This window comes from Labeo rohita, chromosome 2, assembly GCF_022985175.1.
Source record: "Labeo rohita strain BAU-BD-2019 chromosome 2, IGBB_LRoh.1.0, whole genome shotgun sequence".
Taxonomy (NCBI): Eukaryota; Metazoa; Chordata; class Actinopteri; order Cypriniformes; family Cyprinidae; genus Labeo; species Labeo rohita.
The window spans coordinates 20,738,262-20,759,420 of NC_066870.1; the positions used below are offsets into that span (position 1 = coordinate 20,738,262).

The following is a 21,159-nucleotide window of genomic DNA, read 5'->3' on the forward strand; positions in this document are numbered from 1 at the left end:
TGCTAGTAATAGACAGCTTAAATTCTGTATTAATCTTTTTGTGCAAAAGTTTTGACCCCCTCAATGAAAGTCTATGGGACTTTTCGTAGTTTTCCTCATCCATTTAACAAAAATCATATCAGTTAGAAAAGATACAGCTTGTTTTTAGCACGATTAGCATGTTGCTCGCATGATTCTAACATGATTTGCGTGTTTTTAGCTTGATTTGCATATTGTTAACATGTTGTTAGCATGACAAGCATGTTTCTAGCATGTTTTTAGCATGATTACCATGTTAACATGTTGCTAGCATGTTTCTAGCATGATTAGCATGTGGCTAACATGTTTTAGTATGTTGCTAGCATGATTTATCATGCTGTCCAAGACAGTGATTAAGCTTTGCTAGTGATAGAACGCTTAAACACTCTATAAGTCCTATTGTACAAAAGTTTTGACCCCCTCAATGAAAGCCTATGGGACTTTTCGTAGTTTAAAAAAAACATAAGTCCGATCAGTTAGAAAAGACATAGCATGTTTTTAGCACGATTAGCATGTTGCTAACCTGTTTTAATATGTTGCTAGCATGATTTAGTATGTCATTAAGCTTTGCTAGTGACAGACAGCTTAAACACTCTATAAGTCCTATTGTCCAAAAGTTTTGACCCCCTCAATAAAAGTCTATGGGACTTTCCGTAGTTTTGATTGTCCATTTAACAAAAATCTTAAGTCTGATCAGTTAGAAAATATACAGCATGTTTTAAGCTAAATTAGCATGTTGCTAGCATGATTCTGACATGATTTGCGTGTTTTTAGCTTGATTTGCATATTGTTAACATGTTTCTAGCAAGAAACCGTATCTGTTAGGTCTGATCAGTTAGAAAAGATATATCAATATATCAATGAGTTAAGTGGTTGTAGCTTGAAAGCTCCAAGAGGAGATACATTTTAAAATTCAGTCTCAGAAAAAGAAGAAGCTTAAATAGTAGATCAGCACATTGTGAATCTTCTACTTATTTACCTATCGAAAGTCTTGCACATTCACAGAAAATAGCTTACTACTGCATTTTAAAAAAAGCTAGATACAGTCTTGTACTTGTCTTTTTTCCAGTTTCCAACTTTGAGTGAGTTGGTTGTGTCACTGAAAATTGAAGGTTTTATTAACACAGAAAAGGAACAGGGAAAATACTTAAGCTACCAAGCCCTTGAAGAAGTGGACAGCCACAGTTGTGCTCTACATCCATACATAACGCAGCATCACAGCATGAACGAATGCATACATAAGTAATGAGGAGTAAATGTGTAGTAATGATTTAAATGTGCATAGCAGGGCACCGAGATTTATTAGATATCTGCTGCTCTCGAAAGCGACTATATCATTTATGATTAAAGTCAGAATAGTAATGGCACCCTGCTCGTCCTCGTTCGCATCATTAAACCTTAGCGCTGAATCATTCCCAGCAGGCCAGTCCTACAGGGACACACACATATGCAGAGAGCAAGCTGCTGCAGCCTGGTGACACTCCCTCCTCTCTGTCAGGTCTGTCACTAGCAGCCAAATCCTTAACCTCCCCATTACCACAATTAATGCCCGGGTGAGGCCACTCCCCCTCAGCACAGCTCTAGTCACTGTGACAGGCCGCTGAAGCAGGGATGAACCTACCATTAATCACCAAACATGAATAATCAAACGTCTGCTCAGAGCCCAGGCCTGCAAAAAAATGTCATTCCTTGCCAAAGCCGGAGAAGGATTTGGCTGGGAAATGACTCATTCACGCTACAGAGAACAGAGAGCTCTTTCGTTATGTGCGCGCTCAGACTTGTGATTTCACCCCTCGTGGTCTGACATGGGGAGATGCTGGTGGGTGGGTGGCTGGTCTACTAATAAACCGTTTGTCCCTTAACCTTCACCTGCAGGATACACCCCCTCAGCACAATTAAACTGAGGGTTGACCTTCAGTCAGAAATTAGAGAGGCTCTGGTCCAAAACCTAAAGTGCTGCCTATTTAGGCAGTATTTCAAGGCATGCACGTAGACGGTTAAGACATTTGGGAGGAGCGTGGGAAAGAAACTGAAGCTAGAAGTTACTAGAAGTTAGTGTACCTTCAAAATGATTTTAAAAAAATATATATTTTTGGTGTATAGTATGTATTCTTAGGCTTATTAGAGTATCATCCAGTTAGTTTAACAACATAGACATATGAGGTACTGCAGAAATGAATCTTAAAATCAAGAAATGAGCATTTTTGAACTTCTGATTCTATCATTCTGAAGTCAACAGGGTGTTTTTTTGAGTAAAGGGATAGTTCACCCAAAAATTACCCCATGATTTGATCATCCTCAAGCCATCCTAGAAGACTTTCTTCTTTCAGACAAATACAATCTGAGTTATATTAAAAAGCATCCTGACTCTTTGAAACTTTACAATTGCAGTGAATGCAATTATATTGCAGTTTTTGGGCTTCAAAATCTTAAACCTCATTCACTGCCATTATAAAGCTTGGAAGAGCCAAGACATTTTTTAATATAACTCAGATTGAATTTGTCTGAAAGAAGAAAGTCGTATACACCTAGGATGGCTTGAGGATGAGTAAATTATGGGGTAATTTTAATTTTTGAGTGAACTATCCCTTTAAGTGCCTGAAATAAGGGTCTGAGGTTAAATGCATTTAGGGTTTAGAATTTCTAAACGTTTGTGATGATTTTCTTGATAAACAAAACATGTAAGAATCATACACTTTTGTTAGTCACAAAGCTTATTTTCTGCAATAACACAAAAGCCACTAAACAAATCCTATTGGCTTCCTAAGGAAAGCAGAATGATGCAAACTTCTGGTTTGGCCTACAAAATTACGTTACTCCCAAAGAACTCCACTGAACTCTACTGAAATTAAATGTTCAGTTGCCGCCTAAAGAAAGTGTTCCAAATTATGAGGTTCTACGACAACTAGGATGATGCTTATATATGCGGCGAAGCGGTTCACCAGGTTTATGAACAAAGCTAGAAAGAACTGGGTCTTGTTGTCCATGGATTTCTAAAAGGTTTGCTAGACATGCAGCTTGAAAATCCTTCAGCAGAAGGTGATGTAACATTTGAGCACTCACTGGATTGAGACAAACTCTCCTGTTTGTGACAGGTCTTTGTTTGGGCTTTTGTTCTGGTTCAGTCAGGTGAGCCTATCTTTCATTCCCATAGCAGAAACATTAACACCACAAAACCCAGCTTCATGTTTCAGCGCAACAGCCAAAATAACCCACGGGGCCAGAGGAAGAAGAGGATAAGCCCCTCGTGGACCACTGAATGCTGCGTGGCATAAAAAATCAGCCAAATAAAAGCATTATAAATTATGCATTCAGGATGCCTGACTGAGCATGATTATTAGAAATAAAGCTAATGGATTGATATTTCGAACAGGATGCAGCAGAGGTAAATCTAATATAGTCTTTCTGTGAGAGACACACTGATCCTTCTCAAAAGTAAATGTCAGTGTATTGGTGTGCAGCTAAATCGCCAAGATACTACAACTGGATTTATTCTACCAATTCTACATTAAAACAGTGTCAGTGAATTGTTACAATAGTTGTCCACTAGTTCACGTTGGCCACAATTATTGGCACCCCTTTATTGCAACATCCCTTTCCCAAGACAACAGCTCTGAGTTTTCTCCTATAATGCCTGCTGAGATTGGAGAACATCTGACAAGAGATCAGACAGCATTCCTTCATACAGAATCTCTTCAGATCCTTCAGATTCTGTACAGTTCAGGTCAGAAAGCTGGGACAGCCATGTCAAAAGCTTTATTTTGTCCTCAGTGACACATTTTTGTGTTGATTTTGATGTTTGTTTTGGATCACTGTCCTGATGAAAGTTCCAACCACTGCCCATTTTAAGATTTCTAACATAGGCAATCAGTTTTGATTTTATATAATATTGATTTTGTTGGTATATGATAGAATCTACAAAGCCACGTATCCCAACAAGATGTTCAGGACCTCCAGCAGAAAAACAGGACCACAACCTTAAAGATCCAGCAGTATATTTAACTGTGGACATGGGATACTTTCTATCCCTGTTTGCACCAGATGCATGCCTGAAAGCTCTTTTTTTAGTTTCATCTGACCACAGAAGCCAGTCCCGTTTGAAGTTTCAGTCATATCTGACAACTGAATATGCTGGAGTTTGTTTTTGGATACGCAAGGAGGGTTTTTCTTGAAACCCTCCCCAACAACATGTGATGTAGGTGCTGTCTGATATTTTTTAAGGCTTTCTGACCCCAAGACTCAACTGTGATCCTATAGACACACATCCTCTTCCAGGAAAATCTGTAACATCTTTATTTTAACTATTTAGCTATTTTCTTACAGTCTCTTTCTATTTTGAGAAGCTCAACAATCTTGTTCCGCACATCAGAATGAAATTCTTTGGTTTCACTCCTTGTGATTAAGGGAATTTGGCCTTTTTGTTCCTCATATTTACAATCCTGTGGAACAGGAAGTCACGGCTGCTCATGCTCCTCGTCATCCTGATGTGCTTAAAAAATGTAAATATGAATAGGAATATACTTCAGACATGTTTTACCCATAAGAATTTCTAGGGGTGCCAATAATTATGGCCAACATGCATTAGAGAAAAACATTTATTTCATAATGTGAGGTACCCCCCCACTTTCAATTGTTTTGCTTCAATAAAAGTTTAGAATTTTGTGATTTATTTGAATGAAAGATGAAAAACATAAACAATGCAGATTTATTTTCACAGCTGCCCTTGCTCATATTTACCAAGGGTGGCCGTATTAGTAGAGGGCACTGTATATGATTGTCAACGATATGTTTTTTTGTGATGTATTGATATTGAAATTCTGTCCGATATGATAATATGCGAATTATTTTCATGTAATGGCATAACTGAAAAATGATAAATGTATACTAATATGTACAAAAAAGTCTGTATGCATACAATTTATACAGTAAATAGGCATTACAAGATTATAATGTACAGTATTAAAGAAGAATAAAAACGTTAAAGAAATAATGAATAATAAATATTCCTTTTTTAAATGATTTCTACAAATAAACGATTACAAACTCAATTTAGCATAAATGTACACATCTCTTAGAAACGGCAACCTTAATAAATATCCAGTTTTGGCTGATACGATATGTTTATATACATATACATAGAGATATTGTGCATCCTTATGTTTTAATTAAAATAGTTTAACAGTATTTTGTCTCATTTCCATAGTCACTGATAAAAAATAATGAAATAAATAAATAAAAACAAAAATCATCAGCATGAATTTTCAGCAGTGATTTCATTGATAAGGTCAATGCTATGCAATTAGTCAGTTCTCTTTCATTTCTTGCTCATAGACAGAAGTGGCATTGCTAAGTGCCACATGTTCAAAGTGCGTGCAGCGCCAAAAAAACTGCCACACTACAGGCCTGTTTGTATGTCATACAACTAGCTTCTGGCATTACAAGCAGATGAACAGAGAACTTACACATGCTGAACAGAGTAAATAAGACCAGTCACCAGCCCATGTAATCGCTGCAGCTCTAGCTTGTGGCTTAGCTGCTGAAGCGTGCAGACTGTTAAAACAAACACTCTAATGAGCATAGAGCTCCTCTGTCCTCTCAGCTTGCTCCCCGGTTTTCCTATTCAAACACGAGCAGAGCGCTGAATAAGCTTCACGCACATGAAACATGCACTTCATGCACTTCCATTCTGGTGCGTGCTATTGTCTGAAAGAAAACGGGGAAAATGACTGCTGGAACAACAACATGTGACAGCTCAATCAAAGACTGCGCTCATACAAAATAGATTAGACAAGAATTGTGGATTCATGGATAAAGGCGATGTTGAAATACCTTTTTTCTATTCCACCTTAAAGAAATCATGCTGTTCCAAACCTGCATGACTTTCTTTCTTCTGTGGAATATAAAAAGAGACATTTTAAGAACGTTTTTAACTGCTTTTGTTCATGCAATGGACGTCAGTAGGATCCAAAATTACTTTAGAAATCCATTTAAAGTTTATTCTATGGATGAAAACACTCTTTTTTAAATATTACTTGTCCTCATAGAATAAATTAAGTAATACAGGTTTGAAAGAACATAAGGGTAAATGTTGACAGAATCTTTACGATTCACTTTCTAGACTTGCACAACACAGCAATACTGGACAACGCAGTGGTGTGAGTTTGGGGAGGGATTCTGCTTGTTCGAACAATGGAAGATGGAGAATTGTATGGGAAACATATTTGACAACATTTTACTGTTGTTAGTGCCACAAAAATACACATTTCACCTTTAAAGTCACCATGAGATTGACAATTACTGTATGATTTTAAAGTGCAAACCTTGAAATCTTTAATCAGAAACTTGTATTTAGAAAAATAAAACTCTTCTCTGTTGATATGTGCTTCGGCACAAGGACGGAATAATACTCCCTTTCAGCAACCTGTCACTCTTTTGAGATTGCAGCAATTATCAACTGACTAATCCAACGATCCAATCAATTCCTGACGAGCAAAATCAAGTCCTTAGACTCTTTTCACATTCAAGAAGATGTTTTACTTAAATATACATCACAATAGATTTGCTTTACTTTAAAGGCATAGTTGACCCAAAAATGAAAATACTGTCAATAATTACTCAGCCTCATGTCATTCCAAACCCATAAGACCTTTGTTCATCTTTGGAACACAAATTAAGATATTTTTGATGAAATCCGCTTTCTGACTTTTTGTGGGCAAAGAAGACAAAAATAATAACTTTATTCAACAATTTCTTTGTGGATGTGTGGTGGAGAGTGACTCGGAAGAGAAGAAATTGTTGAATAAACTCATTATTTTTGTTTTCTTTGCGCACAGAAAGTATTCTTGTAGCTTTGTAAAATTACGCTTGAACGACTGATGTCACATGGACTGTTTTAACAATATCCTTACTACCTTTTTGGGCCTTGAATGTTAGGGGTGTGAATTGGTACTGGTTTCACGATTTGGTTTGATTACGATTATGGTGTCAACGATTCGATTCTCACTGGTTTCACAATTCAATTTGATTACAATTATCGTGTCAATGATTCGATTCTCACTGGTTTCACGTTTTGATTTGATTACGATTATCGTGTCAACGATCTGATTCTTACTGGTTTCACAATTCGATTTGATTACGATTATCATGTCAACGATTCAATTCCTACTGGTTTCACGTTTTGATTTGATTACGATTATCATGTCAACGATTCGATTCCTACTGGTTTCACGTTTTGATTTGATTACGATTATCGTGTCAACGATTCGATTCCTACTGGTTTCACGTTTTGATTTGATTACGATTATCGTGTCAACAATTTGATTCTCACTGGTTTCACGAATCGATTTGATTACGATTATCGTGTCAACGATTCGATTCTCACTGGTTTCACGATTCGATTTGATTACGATTATCGTGTCAACGATTCGATTCTCACTGGTTTCACGAATCGATTTGATTACGATTATCGTGTCAACGATTCGATTCTCACTGGTTTCACGATTCGATTTGATTACGATTATCGTGTCAACAATTCGATTCTCACTGGTTTCACGATTCGATTTGATTACGATTATCGTGTCAACAATTTGATTCTCACTGGTTTCACAATTCAATTTGATTACGATTATCGTGTCAACGATTCGATTCCTACTGGTTTCACGTTTTGATTTGATTACGATTATCATGTCAATGATTCGATTCTCACTGGTTTCACGTTTTGATTTGATTACGATTATCGTGTCAACGATCTGATTCTCACTGGTTTCACAATTCGATTTGATTACGATTATCATGTCAACGATTCGATTCCTACTGGTTTCACGTTTTGATTTGATTACGTTTATCATGTCAATGATTCGATTCTCACTGGTTTCACGTTTTGATTTGATTACGATTATCGTGTCAATGATATGATTCTCACTGGTTTCACAATTCGATTTGATTACGATTATCATGTCAACGATTCGATTCCTACTGGTTTCACGATTCGATTTGATTACGATTATCGTGTCAACAATTTGATTCTCACTGGTTTCACAATTCAATTTGATTACAATTATCGTGTCAACGATTCGATTCCTACTGGTTTCACGTTTTGATTTGATTACGATTATCATGTCAACGATTCGATTCCTACTGGTTTCACGTATTAATTTGATTACGATTATCGTGTCAACAATTTGATTCTCACTGGTTTCACGAATCGATTTGATTACGATTATCGTGTCAACGATTCGATTCTCACTGGTTTCACGATTCGATTTGATTACGATTATCATGTCAACGATTCGATTCCTACTGGTTTCACGTTTTGATTTGATTACGATTATCGTGTCAACAATTTGATTCTCACTGGTTTCACAATTCAATTTGATTACGATTATCGTGTCAACGATTCGATTCCTACTGGTTTCACGTTTTGATTTGATTACGATTATCATGTCAATGATTCGATTCTCACTGGTTTCACGTTTTGATTTGATTACGATTATCGTGTCAACGATCTGATTCTCACTGGTTTCACAATTCGATTTGATTACGATTATGTAATACTCGCGTGACAAGTGCATATGCGAATGACGTCAGTAGGCTATAATCTATTATGGTCTATTACTTGATCGATGCAGAATCGTCCATGACCACATCATAAAGCAATGATTGATTCCAACACCCCTAGTGAAAGCTCACAGAGTTTATCAAAAATATCTCAGTTTGTGTTCCGAAGATGAACGAAGGTCTTGCAGTTTTGGAATGACATGAGGGTAAGTAATAAATTAAAGAATTTTAATTTTTAAGTGAACTATTCCTTTAACATGATTTTCCCAAGTTATTCTTCATTCTAATATCCTTAGTTATTTGATTAGCATCCTTATTTGGTCATCCAGAACATTCCTGTCAACCAATCAGAGTTTAGGGATAAGCTTAGGGGGCTGAACAACATTTGTATCGATATATCAACGGTTAGGTTATATCGCTTCAGGACCCACATGTTCTATGTCGGTAAATCATGTTGTGTGGGGCAACTAACCACCAGTAGGTTTGAGATTTCAAGTGGCTAATTCTGACAGCTCTCACCCTACAGTAAAACGAACCTATAATACACTGTTTTGACAGCTGTAAGAGAAACTGGGGACTCAAAGAGCTGCTAAAGGCCACATAAATATGATTTGTGCAGCCAGGAGCGGCGAGCTCTAACAGGGTGTGAATGTGCGACCCGCGGTTGACCCCATCTTTAGGAAATAGTGGTCAGTGGTGTTGTGGATTCAGCGCACACGTGCTTGAATGGTCCTGAGAGGCAGCTTGAACTGTCTGCAATGAAAGAGGTCAGGAAATGTCTCTGTCACGTTCAGTGACCACTTCATCTCCAGCCGCCCACTCAGAGAATCACAGATCAGAGAATCAACACCGCACTTCTCAGCATTAGACTGTTAATGCTTCCACATGCCTGAATGGGCAAATGCTTCTGACATTTTTCAACAAAACAGTCATATAAATTTGATTTCCACAAAATGGGAAAATAAATCTGCACATCTTACATTATTAGCATTATTGTGGAACTAAAGGAGCTCTGTTAAATCACAAGCATATGGCTTATAATGGTAGATATAAGTCATGTCTCCATTTTGATGAATGCAGAGGATCATAAATTTTTGCTAAATGATGCTCCACATATTATTAGTTATAAAACACGTGTGCATGGTTTACAATGGTAACCACAAATACTGCCATCATCTATCTTTCTATCTATCTATCTAAGATGGGTTGATTAAAATGTTTTGGAAATAAGTTCATTAAACTTACATAGGCTAGAAATATTACAACAATGGTTTAAAATATTTTTTAAATATAATTTAAAAAGTAATTTTTTCCTGTGATAGCAACACAGAATTTTTAAGCTTTCAGTGTCACATGACCCTTCCAAAATCTTATTGAGATTCTTATTATAATCAATGATGAAAACAGTTATACTGATCAATATTTTTGTGGAAACTGTGTTACTTTTTGTCAGGATTCTTTGATGAAAAGGAGGCTCAAAAGAAAAGAACACATTTACTGTCACTTTTCATCAACTGTATGCGTCCTTGTTAAAAGTATTCATTTTCTTTCAGAAAATAAAGGTTATATTGTGTCTCATCTCGTTTCATTCATTTAGTTATGCTGACAATGTTATAATGACATATTTGACAGAGTTTTCTTGTAGTAACAGTAATTAAAGCAACTATTTTGACAGAAACTGTAGTTACCATGGTAAAAAAAGTCGAGTTTCACGTAACACACTTTTAAAATGACAACCAGAACTAACCTCCGTGTTAAAATATCTTTTGTTGCCAATAAAATGATTCCGTTATGCAAAATGTGGTACACAACAACACAATCATGGCTGTTGCTTGCATTGAAAGAAAGACAATGGTGTTAAATAAAGTATTAAAAAAAGATAATAAGCATGCTTTAACATAAAATGATAACTAAACAATGAATAACAACACAACAGGAGACACACACATGCACGCACACACACACAATGTGATGCTTTGCAGGAATGAACAAACTCTGGTCACCTGAAGTATCACTCTTCCTAAAAAACCCAACACAGATCTGCTCTTCATGTTGCTAGGACTTATTTCTATCACTCCTTTACTCAAAAATGACTTCGGACTTGACCACAAATGAACCTTTCTATGGATGAATCAAAGGCTAGTGCTCTTCTTGGAAACAGAATGCGGAAATGTTGGAAGGAAAACATTTTCTGACATATTCTGTAAAGCAAAGCTTGTCTCAACACAGTCATGCTGCCCTAGCGTATGATGCTGAGTAGAGAGGAGAACAGTGCTTTTGTAGATGAGGAGTAGAAATGTAAATAAATGTTGGATTACTTTGTCATTCTTTGCTCGGCTTGATTTTGATTCCAGACAAGGAATTCAGGGTCGTACCTATCAGGAGACAGGCAGAGAGAGAGACAGGGTAGGTGTCTAGCAAAAAGGTGACATTTTTCAAAATACCGTATTTATGTTTAGCTGTCTTCTTGCTGCTGCATGAACATATTACACACTTGCATTTGACTCTCAACATGCACTACAAAGTTTATTCGTTGCTGGTTTTTATTAAAGAGGGGTCTCACATAATGGAAAAGAACTCCCATCCATATCACTCCAGTGTGAACTAGATTTTGCAAACTGTAATAGTCGATTTGTGTGTGTGAGATCAACTTTCACATTTCCAGTCAGTGCAAGTACTGATATATGGTAAGAAGTCTTCTGCATTCTACTTTTAGAAAACAAAAGCAGTACATTTCTCAAGACAATCATCTAGATCAGGGGTTTTCAAACTTAAGTTAACTTAAGATATTATTTGAATGTTTAACAGAATAAATAACACAATTATGCAAATGGACATTACTTTCCATTAGCTTTCTAAAGACTTTATTGTTAAAAAATGTTTCCTGTTCCTATTCATTTAAATTGAATTGTTAAGTTGAATTGTTCAAATATTTTTCATCAGGTTTATACATCTTATTTTATTCTAGAAAAAGAGTAGAGAAATGCTGATCATTCAAAACGATCCAAATAATTGTTTTGGCTTTAGAACAATGACAACATAAAATTTAATTTGGGACACATATTATTTGTATAATAGCGCTAATATTTCTATACAAATATTTCAAACTGTAATAAATGGGTTTTTACATGAAAATACACTACCAGTCAAAAGTTTTTGAACAGTAAGATTTTTTTATGCTTTTTAAAGAAGTCTCTTCTGCTCATCAAGCCTGCATTTATTTGATCCAAAGTACAGCAAAAACATTTGAAATATTTTTACTATTTAAAATAACTGTTTTCTATTTGAATATATTTTAAAATATAATTTATTCCTGTGATTTCAAAGCTGAATTTTTTAGCATCATTTCTCCAGTCACATGATCCTTCAGAAAACATTCTAATATTCTGATTTGCATTTATTATTGTATCATGTTGAAAATAGTTGAGTAGAATTTTTTTTTCAGGTTTCTTTGTTAAACAGAAAATTTAGAAGAGCAGCATTTATCTGAAATAGAAATCTTTTTGTAACATTATAAATGTCTTTATCATCACTTTTGATCAATTTAAAGCATCCTTGCTAAATAAAAGTATTAATTTCTATTAATCAGATAAATGCTGATCTTTCTATTAATCAGAAAATCTTGAAAAAATGAACTTGACTGTTTTAAATATTGATTTTTGAAGGATCATGTGACACTTAAGACTAAAGTAATGATGCTGAAAATTTAGCTTTCATCACAGGAATAATTTACAATTTAAAATATATTCACATAGATATTATAAATAGTAAAAATATTTCAACATTTTTGCTGTATTTTGGGTCAAATAAATGCAGGCTTGGTGAGCAGAATAGACATTAAAAATCTTACTGTTCAAAAACTTTTGACTGGTAGTGTGTATACTTTATATTTAAAGAAGGAGATAATAAAAAGTTTGAAAACCCCTAATCTATACATTTCTTTTTCTTCATAGGAAGATATTTGGTGTATATATTTGACCTTAAATCTTAAAAATGCTGTTTTATGTATAATTTACAAGGATTTTGATAACAAACTGTGGTTGGTGTTGTTGCCAGACCCACCCTTTAATACACCAAACACTATTAGTGAACCAAAGATAAAAGACGACTTTGTTTGACATGTTCTAAAACAGTATGAAATTGTCTGTGCATATCTGTGCATTTGTTTGCAGCCAGTAAATGCAATGCATCACACGTCATACCATCTCCACCATAGCCACTAGCAGTGAAAAGACATGGGAGAGAAACAAAGCATGAGGAGTCAACAAAAGGGATGACAAGAAAAAAAAAAGAAACAAGGTCAAATCAGCAGAAAAAGCAAGCAAACGAAAAAAAGAGAAAGTCCTACAGTACTTTAGCTCTCAAGAGATGATTGTCAATGGCCTCTCAGCACATCAAATTAACATCACACGATAAAACCAAAAATATGCTTAATACCAATATAAAGACAGAGTGAAAAAGGTGGAACTGACTACCTATATAGTCTATAAAATCATGCGCTATCATTGAAGAATGTGTACGATTGTGACAAATGTGTAGTATCTTTTTTTGTGATTTTGCAAGTGTACACAGGCAAACTAACTAAGGTACTACAGGAAGTGACATCATGTGAAGTCTCATTCATCCTGTAGGGGAGAGTAAAGTAAGATGTGCCCTTAATTAAGCAAACTGCACTTTTTTTTTAGAAAGAACCCATAATGTACAGCTGCTTGTGACTCAGAGATGCACATAAATAGTGAGAATTTTCATTATCAACACTGATATCAAAATACCAGACAAAATTTGGCAAAAAAACGTATGTACAACACCGTTCAAAAGCTTGGGTAAGATTTTTTACTTTAAATCAATACTGTTATTCAGCAAAGATGCATTAAATTGATCAAAAGAGACAGTAAAGATATTTACAATGTAACAAAATATTTCTACATAAAATAAATGCTGTTCGTTTGAACTGAAAAACTAAAGAATCATTTTTAAAAATGTAATTTTCAAATAATAATAATTTTTTTATGCAGCACACTGTTTTCAACATTGATAATAAGAAATATTTCTGCTGAAACTCATTCTAAAACAGTTATTTTAAATTTAAATTTCTAAATATACGAGCGTAACAGACTTTTCAAATCCATAAAAAACGCACTGACTCTCAAACTTTTGAACGGTACCGTATCTGTCGGTCAAAGTGTGTCAGATGCTTTGAGGTATGTTGTGTAGGCTTAAAAATGCAAGAAATATTAATCTAATCATAAAATATTGAAAATTATTAAGCTTCATTGTAATATGTGGTGACATCTGTCTTTGGTTGTTCACGAAAACGCAGAAAAGGACGTTGCAAATTGATTATTTTTCATCATTCATCAATTTTTGCCTGAAGACAAAAAAAATGTAAACAGTGGCACAGCTTACCCTGCCCTCTCCTACAGTGTTTTAATTGTCGACTTGTGCGTGTGAAGCTCTGTTTGATTTGTTAATCACACAGTATGTCAGTTTGACTCTAATTCTCACTAACTGGGTGAGATCTCCATATGCAGTTCCTTCAAGATGCATTAGACAGTGGGAGAGCTCACCTGGGGTCCTTCTGGATGCTGTCCACAGAGGGCGACCTGACCAGCGTTGCCTCCGGGGGCAGAGCAGGTCCGGATTTGCTGTAGGGTGAGTCTGTGGAGGGGCAGAACTGTAGGGTACGGTAGGGGTTGGCATAGTCGGCGGTGGAGGCTCCTGGGCCAGTCGCGTAGCCGGCGCGGGGGAACGTTCCTGTGGCGTTCTGGCTTCCCGTACGCTGCAAGGGTATGGAGTCAACACCAGGAGAGGAAGGGGCTACAACAGGAGAGTAGGGACAGAGCAGAAAGTTCAGGACCTGGTCACAAACCCGGTTCTTTGGATCTTTGGGTGCAGCACAAGGGGAAAATATTACATGTTGACCAGGTTTTTCAATCGTAAGAGAGGAGAAGGAGGACAGGAGAAGCAAAACAGAAGAGAGATGATGTTAAAGCATCAAAATAACAAACTGCCCCATAATGATAGCTCTTCAGTAGGTGCTTTATTAGCTTGTCTGAGTGTAAATGCAAAACAGTTTTTTTCTCTCTGGCCTGCTTTTGTTCAGATTTGAATAGCTACCCAGAAACCACCACCGAGGGTTGTTCATCCTGACGGCAGAGTTTTCCAGCTGACTGCAGCTCTGAGACGTTCTGGAAACATTCCCGCTTTAAAGTCAACACGAATACTTACTTTTTACTGCACAAGCCTGGAGTGCAGGTTATTTTATTTTATTTTTTTATCATTCCAAACAAAAAATGTACACTAAAATGTTAACTTCTCTACTCTTTTCTTTTTTTTAATGCCACGTCAACAATAATAGCTATTTTTATAGCTAAAATACTTTAATATGATAGATTTTATAATTTTTCTTTTTTTTTTAAACCACAAGTAAACATTTTTTACACGACGACACCATTCCCTATTCACTTTTTACAATCCAATAATTTTCGAATCTGTATCCTATCCCATATCATGATTCATAAGTGGTTTGACACAGAAATACATTATGTTATTGAAGCAAAATGAGTTGTGAACTGTATTTGATGTTCACTTTCAATTAGAGCTGTCACTAATGATTATTTTGATAACTGAGTAATCTGTTGATTATTCTGACGATTAATCGAGTAATCAGATAACTATAATTTTTTTTGTAGTAATAAAAATATACCTAAGTGAACGATTACATGACTTAAAATACATATATAATAGCAACGAGGCAATAAAAATTAGTTCAAATAAAGTATCAAAAGCAAGTAACCACTTGATTTTATTGAACAAAATTGTTAAAACAATGTATTATAAACAATAGAGCTAACGTACATTACGCATTATAACAAGGGCCTGCAGAGGGCGCCAACAGCCTGACCATTGTTTTTACATTTTACTGCCTGATCTAATCCTGTTTAATATTGACTCAGCAACATTTAATTCAAATGTCCACTTAATCATTAATATCTGGACATTTCTTTACGACAGAAAAGCTACAGCCACCGTAATTACTTGAATATGTGGACATCAAAATGTATTTAACTTAGAGCGAGGGTTTAAACTTTTATTTTGAAATCGTGATGAACAGTTAGCATATTTCTAAAGATGTTAAGCTATTTGCAAAATCGTGGCGTTTGCAAATTCTAAATAACATTATGCTTTATTGTGATTTTTAAATGGGTTTAATATGTGGAATGTGCCATTTCCACCAATTACTCAATACAGGAAATCTGGGATTTTTTAAAAGAGAATACTCAAATAGAACCAGTATGACTTTCTTTCTTTTGTGGAACTTAAAAGAAGATACGCTGGGTTCCAAAACAACTTTGAACGCCAGTGACTTTTTATTTTGTTCCACAAATTAAAGTAAGTTATGGTTTGGAATAGTGCTGGGTTTTGATTCGATTCAGTTCAATTCAATATCGATTCTTCTGGATATATATCAAATACAGTACATGGCAAATTTTCTCAAGGAAAAAAATAACTAATACTGTAAAATTTATATGAGTCAGTTGGTACTACATTACTGTAATATTGAAGTTTAAAATGAACTGATTTGTATACAAACACTTAAAATTGTAAATGAATATGTTGTGGTGCATACACTAGCAAAAAGCTCCTCTCTAAACTTCACTTTTCTAACTGACTGATGAGTTTATGGTCACTGAATATGTAGGTAAATGTGACGTTATGTGACACAGGATATGAACTGCATGAGACAGAATACGGATTTGGGTAAGTTTTACTTTTTAAACATACCTTCAGATGTTTATTCATGTTTATTTCATGCTGAAACCGGTATTAAAGTGGATGACACGATCAGTGCTGCCACTTCTCTTGAACTGAGATACTACAGCGATCTGACACTCCAAATTAAACAGTGCCAAAACAGCATTTATTGTTTGAATATTATACTAAAATGGACAGAATTTGAAATCTGAGACTGTTTTATATCAAAAGTAACAAAGCACAAAGCTTATTGCGATGGGAGGTGCACTACAATGTTCCATTTATTAACTGAAACCAGGCTAGACTAACCAATTCTTTGAATTTAAGAATTAATATCGTTTAATAAAAACAAGAATCTATTAAAATCGAGAAATCGTTACTTTTTACTCAGTCCTAGTTTGATTTTTGACTGAACTGTCCTTTTAACTTACAGTACATCCATGCTTTTCATGGCTGTTCTATAAACCCTGAAAATCACATCCATTAGCCTGCAAACATGTAATGTAAGTGTAGAGAAGCCTGTGCTTTTATATAGATTACAGTGTTTTTTTAGGCAACAAATTTTTTAAAAGGCGTCTAGACGTGCCATACAGCATCATAAATTAGCTGTAATGATATATTATATTCAGCTCGAAACTAAATGTGAACGGAACGGAATTGACTTTAAAAGCTTAAAAGCAAAAACTTGATACTATCTGATACAGTTAAAGTGATGATGTCTACTGGCTCACTGCTATTAATTGGGCACTTGGGAAAACATTTCTATTTTAAACAAAAAGAAAGCCGAAACAAGCCTTTTATTTCATAAACGCACCTGTACCAGAGCCATGACGCTCTAGAAGAGAAGATTTTAAAATTGGTAGTGAACCTGATGTCTGCTATCTTACCCTGGCCTTGGTTGAAGTTCCTCAGGGGGGCTTTCTGATAGACCCTGTCCTCATAAATGGGGTCGATGTGGTGCTCAGGAGACTGCAGGGGCCTGAGCTCCGAGCCCAGGTGACTGTGCTGACTGCTGTACGAACCCCTGGAACCTACATCACGGACAAAGGCAGATTCTCAAGCACCATTAACCAGAACAAAAACGCTATAAATATACTTGGAAATAACAGTGTCAAAACTGATCCATCTGTCTGACAACCACTAAGTGTGAAAATGACCAGTGCTTATGTGTTTTTAATGGTGATGCTACCAAACGGAAAAGCTGTATCCCGCAAATCGCACTGACCTGCCAGACTGCCGGGTCTCTGGAGGGTGGCGTTGGCGTACAGATCATGAGAGATCTTGTACTGATCGGTGGTGTGGAGCATACGCTTGGTGGGGGACAGAGTGGCGTAGCTTCCCACCGCAGCGCTGAGCTGGTGTAGCGGAGACGAGCTGGACGCATTGCCCGGTCCGGCCATGTGCAGCGGTGAAGAGGACGAGCCTCCTCCCGCCGCCATGTTGATGGGAGAGCTGGTGCTGTAGGACTTGGCCAGCCGGCTCGGGGACTGCTTGGGCGACGACACCCGCGCCAGAGTGGCGTAGCTGGGCATGTCGGAGGCTGAGCCCAGCCTCTGCAGTTTGGATGGGGAGCCCAAAGCCTGCATGGAAAAGGGAGAGCTCACTCGCTGGGCTGGTAGAGTGGAGCAGGAATAGTTTACAGGGGCTGCTGGCTGATCGTCAGGCATGTGGAATGCACTGCCATGACTCTGGGCAAAGGAGTCTCGAGAATGGGCCCGGGCGGCTGTCTCTCTGGCAGCCAGCTGGGCAACACGATTAGACGTCACCTGGAGGTAAGTGACATGTAAAGAGCTAAAATTTCACTCATCTAGGAGCTGTGAGCTAAGTGATGGAGCTAAGGGAAAAAGGGGTGAATTCACTAAACTCATGCGCCATGTTTTGCGACCAGTAACTCAGTGCAGCAACAGTTCAGAGTCCAGTTTAAATGCAAATGAGGATTTAAGTCACTGTCATTCTTTTCAGTGCAAACAAATCTCCTTTCTGTTTAATTTAGGCTCAGTAAAGATTGCGCAATTATTGTTGCGCAACACTGTAACCTCATTTGCATGCAAATTTGAATTCCGCAAGAGTGTTATTCATGTCAACGAAAGGGTTTTTGGATTTTGCCAACGAAGACATAAAAATGTGCATCATGATCACAATTAAACTATTTTAATTATATATTTTATGTAACTATATTTTTTTATGCTTTTGTTAAAAGCTAATGTGAAAATATGCACATTATAATACTTCTTAAGGGGACAGCTCACCCAAAAATTAAAATTCTGTCATTAATTACTCACCCTCATGTTGTTCCAAACCCGTAAGAATAAATTATTGAATGAAGTTGTTAATGAAGTGTTCTCGTAGCTTCATAAAATTAAGTTTGAACCACTGATGTCACATGGACTATTTTAAAGATGACCTTACTACCTTTCTGGGCCTTGAACGTGTCAGTTGCATTGCTGTTTATGCAGGGTCAGAAAGCACTCAGGTTTTATAAAAAATGTCATTTTTCATGTTCTAAAGGTGAACAAAATCTTACGGGTTTCATACGACATGAAGGTGAGTAATTAATGACAGAATTTTTATTTTTGGATGAACTATCTCTTTTCCTTGTTGCATTGTTTCAGTTAAATTGTGGTACTAATTTGTCCTATAACAGGCATTGTGGCCACAATTTAACTAAATTAAAATAAGAGAACAAAATAATAAAACGTGGCCATCAATTAATAACACACATCAACTTTGAACAAAAATAACAAAAACACACACAAAAAAAATTGTAAATGTATTTTCAGTATCTTGCAGTGCTATGTTTATATATAAAATATTACTTAATATTAATAAAATGTCTGAATATTTGATTTAACAAATTTCTCAACTAAAATTAGATGCATTTTAGTCTGAGTACAATTGAATAGGGACGTAACAATATCAAAATCTCACGACATGATAATATTGTGATCTGTCCACAATGCGATATTTTACAAAAAAGACAAATTTTGTACATTTTAAAGTTAGAAGTCAGAAAAAAAGTCAGTGAATTGACTTGTACCTGAACTTTAAAGGGGACTCAACCCTCTTTTTAGTTTTGATATACTGTCTCAATCTAAATTACATTCGCACTGGTGTTTTAGGAAGCAAAACAAATTAGAATTTAATAGTAATAACAATTTTATATTATTGTTATTCCTATGACAGTAATAGCCATATTTTGTAAAACAACTGCACTGTAAAATAAATGAAAATGAATATTTCACAGGTATATTATTTGTGTTTTACACTACAGCAGGAAAATTACAATACTTCTTACCTAATTTCTACACTTGAAAGGATGTTTTGAATTTGGACTGCAGTAACGTTAACCATTTAAACCAGTCAGCAGTTCATACTGCACTTTTAAGCTTTTATTTTGACAGAAATGACAGTAGAGCTTAGGAGAAAACTCCAGCTTTAGTGAAAACAGGCTTACAAAAACTCATTTCACTACAAATCTAGTGAAATGATGTAATCATCTGCCGCGAAAATAAAGCATAACTGCTGGCCGTTACGTTCCCAAACATGTGCTAAACTCACAGCAAATGCAATAAACGAGTTCCCTGCATTCACTTTGAATGGAGACGTTCTGAGGCGCAGAAGCGAAAAATGTCTTGATGAGGGGTTTAAGCCATATTGTTCTTTCGGTTTAAGTTTGTTTGACAGATGCAGTGCCAAAGCATAATGGTCCAAAACACAACTTTAAAGACCTTTTATGTTGGAATATTTAAAAAATCAACACTTTTTACATGGAAGACCGTCGTTTCATATCGCCATGTGACCACAATAATATCAAGATACCACGATATTGATAATATTGTTACATCCCTACAAGTGAATTAATTTGACTAAATTTATAGATGATTTTAATAAGGTAAAAGCCGTGACTGAACAAAACGAACATCGTTTGGGTACTAAAATCATGCACATAAACAGCGGACGCACTACTTAGTGAATTCCCCCCAGAGGGTTTGCTCATAAAAACAGGGTACAATTCACACGGTTTAAGACAAGAGGGTCAAAATCAGAGTTCTTACAAAGAGATGAATCCCCACCTGATTATAGCTATGTAAGGCTCCTCCCACCTGACCGCTGCGAGGAGGCTGGGAGGCCGACAGGTCGCCGAGGGCCAGGGTCTGGTTGCTATGGTAACTGACTGGATAGGGAAAGGTGCCCTCTTGATTATTGAGCTGCAAAGCACTCTGAGAGAGGATGCCTGGTCCTGCAAAGGGAAAATTTGGGGAAAAGAAACTGGTTAACTTGAAAAAAATGTAAGATTAAGTTTAACAGTCGCACATTTATTTCCAACAGAGCTACTGATTTGCAGTTGGTCTTTTCTACTATCTATTTGCATACAGAATTGTTATCTTTGCATACATTTAACCATGTATAACTTCCTTTACAGCGACTGTTCATTCTTGTGTGCAGCCAAGTGTGATGTTTGTTATGACTATGTCAAAAGCAGCATGATGCAGTACTGCATTTACATAGAATCTATGTAAATCTAAAGCCTAAAATCTAAACTTACATACTTTATTTATTTAGCTGCCTTGCAAGCTCAGGTATTTCCTTCAGGAGATGCAAATCTTGTTACCCTCTCTTCTCTGTCCATATAATTCCTCTCACCTCATTTTACCTTCGTAAAATTGGTTAATTGCTTTACCATTTTGTCTCTTATTCTTTCATTGTCTTCCAGACTCCATCCACAGTTCTGTTTTACTCTCTTTTATACCACTCATTATTTCAAGCCTCACAGTGAGTAGATGGACAGAATAGGCATGCATAATTAATCACTGCTGGAAGACACTCAAT

At 36.2% G+C, this 21,159-nt stretch overlaps 1 protein-coding gene across 6 annotated transcripts in view; it reads right to left on the bottom strand.

Moving 5' to 3' along the window:
- The window catches only part of ctnnd2b (catenin (cadherin-associated protein), delta 2b), a 111,114-nt gene that overhangs the window by 32,575 nt on the left and 57,380 nt on the right, over nt 1-21,159 (bottom strand). For 3 of the 6 annotated variants that reach the window (XM_051131288.1, XM_051131279.1, XM_051131313.1), the window contains 5 exons: nt 20,403-20,569; nt 17,555-18,095; nt 17,217-17,360; nt 14,142-14,391; nt 10,893-10,949 (listed from right to left, as the gene is read on the bottom strand). In XM_051131288.1, coding sequence (XP_050987245.1) covers nt 10,893-10,949; nt 14,142-14,391; nt 17,217-17,360; nt 17,555-18,095; nt 20,403-20,569 — 1,159 coding nt within the window. The remainder of the gene's footprint in view (nt 1-10,892; nt 10,950-14,141; nt 14,392-17,216; nt 17,361-17,554; nt 18,096-20,402; nt 20,570-21,159) is intronic. The other 3 variants (XM_051131304.1, XM_051131296.1, XM_051131319.1) reach the window with 2 other exon arrangements.